Genomic DNA, 3,987 nt, shown 5'->3' with positions numbered 1-3,987 from the left:
TACTGTACTTGAGTACAATTTTGAGGTACTTTTACTTAACTGGAGCATTTAGAAATTTCAATACTTTTACTTACATGCATTAGCTACTTCAGTCCTATGCATATTTAGGCTATTTTAAAATAGCCGATCTACAAGCTCACAACGAGCTTGTAGATCTGCTATTTTCAAAGCATTTTTATACATTTGGAAAATTGTGAAATGGGAAATTGCACAATTAGTACTTACTTTCAGTACCTATGTATATTTTATTGCAATTACTTTTGTACTTTTACTCAAGTACATTTTGAATACCGGACTTTTATTTGTAACAGAGTATTTCTACATTGTGGTATTGGTACTTTTACTTAAGTACAAAATGTGAGTACTTCTTCCACCACTGGGCAGAAGCCTATAGGGAAATTCAATTTGGTTCTGGGTTGTCAGTGACCCGTTCTATGGGTAATAATCGTTTAGATGAGCTATTATTTTGACGTCAGTCTTGTCAAGTCTTTAAAACCCCATCCGTGGGCGGGACTCACTGATCATGATTCATGTCAAAAAGTCGAATTGTACTTATAGCCTAAAAGACTATGGATACTTAGATTTGTCCATAAAATTAAAACCACCTGATAATTAAAGTGGGATGTACTGAACAGCTTCATTTAAGGTTCTAGAACCAGCCTTAAAAAATGTACATATATATATAGGCCTATTGATTTTTTTTCCTTTACCGAATTGATAGGAAGAAAAGATAGGAATTGATCCATGGTGATGGATGTTGGAATGTGGTTTTGGCCTCCAGGCCTTGGTGACAACACGTAAACCGCTGCAACCAATGAGCGGGCCGTTAGCTGCCAAGTGAAGGTGAGCGCGCTGTTCTTTTCCACACACGCACAGACTGAAGGCAGGAATACGCACAGCCGTCTCGTCTGTGCCAAGTTCCCCCCTTCACTCCAACAATCGACAAGATAACAACAGACAACCGGCTTGTATTTGGACTGGAAGGAGATTATTATACCGACAGGATATTCTCGTGTTTGTTTTCCTTTTCACGGAGCGTACCGTTTTTTTGGATACCACCATGCAAAGGCGATCGGCTCGGTGGTTTTGTTGACGACCCCGCGTTGATCGCCTTTATGGACCCCACACCCAATGATGACTATGAGTTCAATGTCGGATAGTCTGGTGGTCGCCGCTGACCCTTCCAACAAGTCGGCGTTCCTGGAGTTCGGCGGACACGGCTATCCGGGACATCACCCCGGCCACCAGCAGTCTTCCCCCGCCGGCTTGTCCCACAATCACTACCCGGTGGTGCACGGCTTGCATGCGGTCGGAGCCTCGCAGCACGACCACAGCCCCTTCTCCTCCTCCGGGCCCCCCTCGTACGGTCGCCCCGGGCTGGGGTACCCCTACCACCACAGCCCGGTGACCAGCACGCACCACCCCGGCGCCTATCTGCCTTACCAGCACGGTGGGCACGGCGGCGCGCTGGGGCACAGCAGGCTGGAAGACACGGGTACGTTTACAGTGGATTGATTGAATACTTTATGAACAGTTTGCAGAAAAGCACAGAAAGTACAGTTCTATACAAGGTCTGCTAAAAGGATTAAACCCAAGAAAGCACTATATGGCTTGTTTCCATTGGGGTCCATGTGTATTCAATTCATCGAAAGATTTAATGACATACAATATACAATACAAAAAAACATCATATAAACGAATAGTAATCAAAAAGAAAAATATGTACAGTAAACACTTCGCTTGATTTCTGGTGATAGGCGTGGACTTTTTTACGGTGCGAATCATTAAGATTGTATATTATTATTATTATTACTATTATTACTATTATTAGCCTATTATTACTATCCTACATCTTGCTATATCTTAATCAGCAAGGGGCATGGCATTGGCATGGGGACATTAAAATGGAGCCGCTCTTTTAAATGTTCTGTTTAATCGTATAGCAACTAACAACTATTTTTAGTAGTTGCTCGATTTAGGCAACTATTTTCCCCCACATTGTTCCTGCTTTGTTGGCGTTATCTTAACAGCATGACTTGGAAGGATCTGTGGACCGTGAAATTGTAATGAACACTGCAATGAATATAGCCTACAGTGGTTCTCAAACTTTTTCCTGCCAAGGACCCCCAAATAAATACCCCCATCTGAAAAGGTTTTGCCTGCATGGTACCCCTAGAAGAGAAGATGTAGGTGATGCACTGTGAGCTTGTAGATCTGCTATTTTTGAATAGCCAACGTATATAAATGGATAATGTGGTTAAAATGATTGTGATACATTAACTACTTTTGCTGCATGGGGACTGGACCCCCTGAAACCCCCAAGGACCCTTGTGGGTCCCCGGACCCCACGTTGAGAACCAATGGCCTACACAAAGAGATGAAGTGTCAGCATCAAGTTCACTGGGGAAGGGCACGGATAGCCTATCAATACGTGTAGGAACAGACAGTCTGAAAAAAATATATCTCGGATTTAAAATAAAAAATAAAACCTGCTCCTCCTTGACAAGTGACACACGGTCCTCTCTCGTGAAAGATTTCAACTAAGATGAATAAATCAATATTACGAAATGTATCGCAATTAGGCTATAGTAGCCTTAATACATACATGTTGTTGGCTAAATACACACTCATTGGGTTCCCAGTCCCACACATGATGTCCAGCACAATGTCAGCCTAATTGTACTTCGCAGTTTACATAATAATGCATGCCATGACGGCAAGGTGCCAAAAAGTTAACAATCACAGTCTCCCACAATCGGAACACCAGATTTATTGATCTGTAGATCTGCATTATTAACTAGAATTTGGAACATGCATTTATTGGCTGTAGGGTATTGTAAAATAAACTTCAAACAGTAATTGTGATTCAGTGTAAAATGTAAAACGTAAATGAGTTAGGCTTGGAAAAAGAAGTTACATAGGCCTGCACATAATTTAAAAAAAATGATCAGCTCTAAATTGGGTCATGCTGTTAAAGCACTTTTACAGATGCCAAATGAATAAGTGCTGTTAATTGTTGAATATTTACTGATTATTTGTTTATGTATTTATGTATTTATGTATTTATTTATTTATTTATTTATTTATTTATTTATTTATGTATTTATTTATTTATTTTTACCAAGGTGATTTCAGTATTTAAGATAAATACGTTTAGATAACTCTAAAATTGATTTGGGCATATAGCATTCATTTTTAAAGTGTTAATATAATAAATCGTATAATTTGTTTTAAATAGCCAATTTAAAAGTCAGACAGATCAAGTTCTGCTATATACAGTAGCCTAAATGTAGCCTACATCTTTAAGTATGTATTAAAATAAGTTCAGTTGTTTATAAATAATAAATGCATTTTAACCAACTGTGTCAAATACTGTGCAAGTGCAACCTGAAAAAAATATAGGTTACACGACAATAAAGCAACAAAACATTACAAAAAAGAAAAAAAGAAATAGAAAATGAACTAGGCTACATGAAATACAATTTGAGACTTTTAAATCTGATTTTATTGTAACTTGATTCCTTCACTAGGTCTCTTCCTTCCTAAGCTAAGTGGAATATCAAATGTCTCGCGATATAAAGACCATGTTCAAATTGGACGCATTAGTGCAGATTGAGGTGTCTGTTCCTACAGCCTTCACATATGCTACCGTGTCTGAGATTGAAAAAGCATTTCAATCTCCCCACACATAGTATAAACATTGAAGGCCTCTCTTGGGGAGGGGGGGGGGGCATACAAATTACCCACATGTTGTGCGTAATTGTTGCAATTAGAAAACCGGAAGAAATAATAATAATAGCCTAATAATTACTACTACAACTCGGCCTATAACAGCCTAATAATAGCTAGGCCACTAAATGAACAAGAAAGAGAATCACACACAGGGACAAACGTTCAATCAGCGTTCTATTATCAACTTTCTTTCTCTTTTACTTTCTGACTTTAGGCTATTTCTATACTTTCCAGCGACCCGATCTGATTTCTTTA

General features: G+C 39.1%; 1 protein-coding gene across 1 annotated transcript in view; it reads left to right on the top strand.

The window, feature by feature from the left end:
- The first annotated feature begins 878 nt into the window (after positions 1-878).
- The window catches only part of LOC311055044 (homeobox protein Dlx4a-like), a 14,736-nt gene continuing 11,627 nt past the window's right edge, over positions 879-3,987 (top strand). The window contains exon 1 of the mRNA XM_084071118.1: positions 879-1,495. Coding sequence (XP_083927244.1) covers positions 1,132-1,495 — 364 coding nt within the window. The 5' untranslated portion in view covers positions 879-1,131. The remainder of the gene's footprint in view (positions 1,496-3,987) is intronic.

Source organism: Gymnoscopelus microlampas, assembly GCF_963454915.1.
Source record: "Gymnoscopelus microlampas genome assembly, chromosome: 11".
Taxonomy (NCBI): Eukaryota; Metazoa; Chordata; class Actinopteri; order Myctophiformes; family Myctophidae; genus Gymnoscopelus; species Gymnoscopelus microlampas.
Note: the sequence above shows the minus strand (reverse complement) of the source record. Positions and strands in the feature narration are given on the sequence as shown.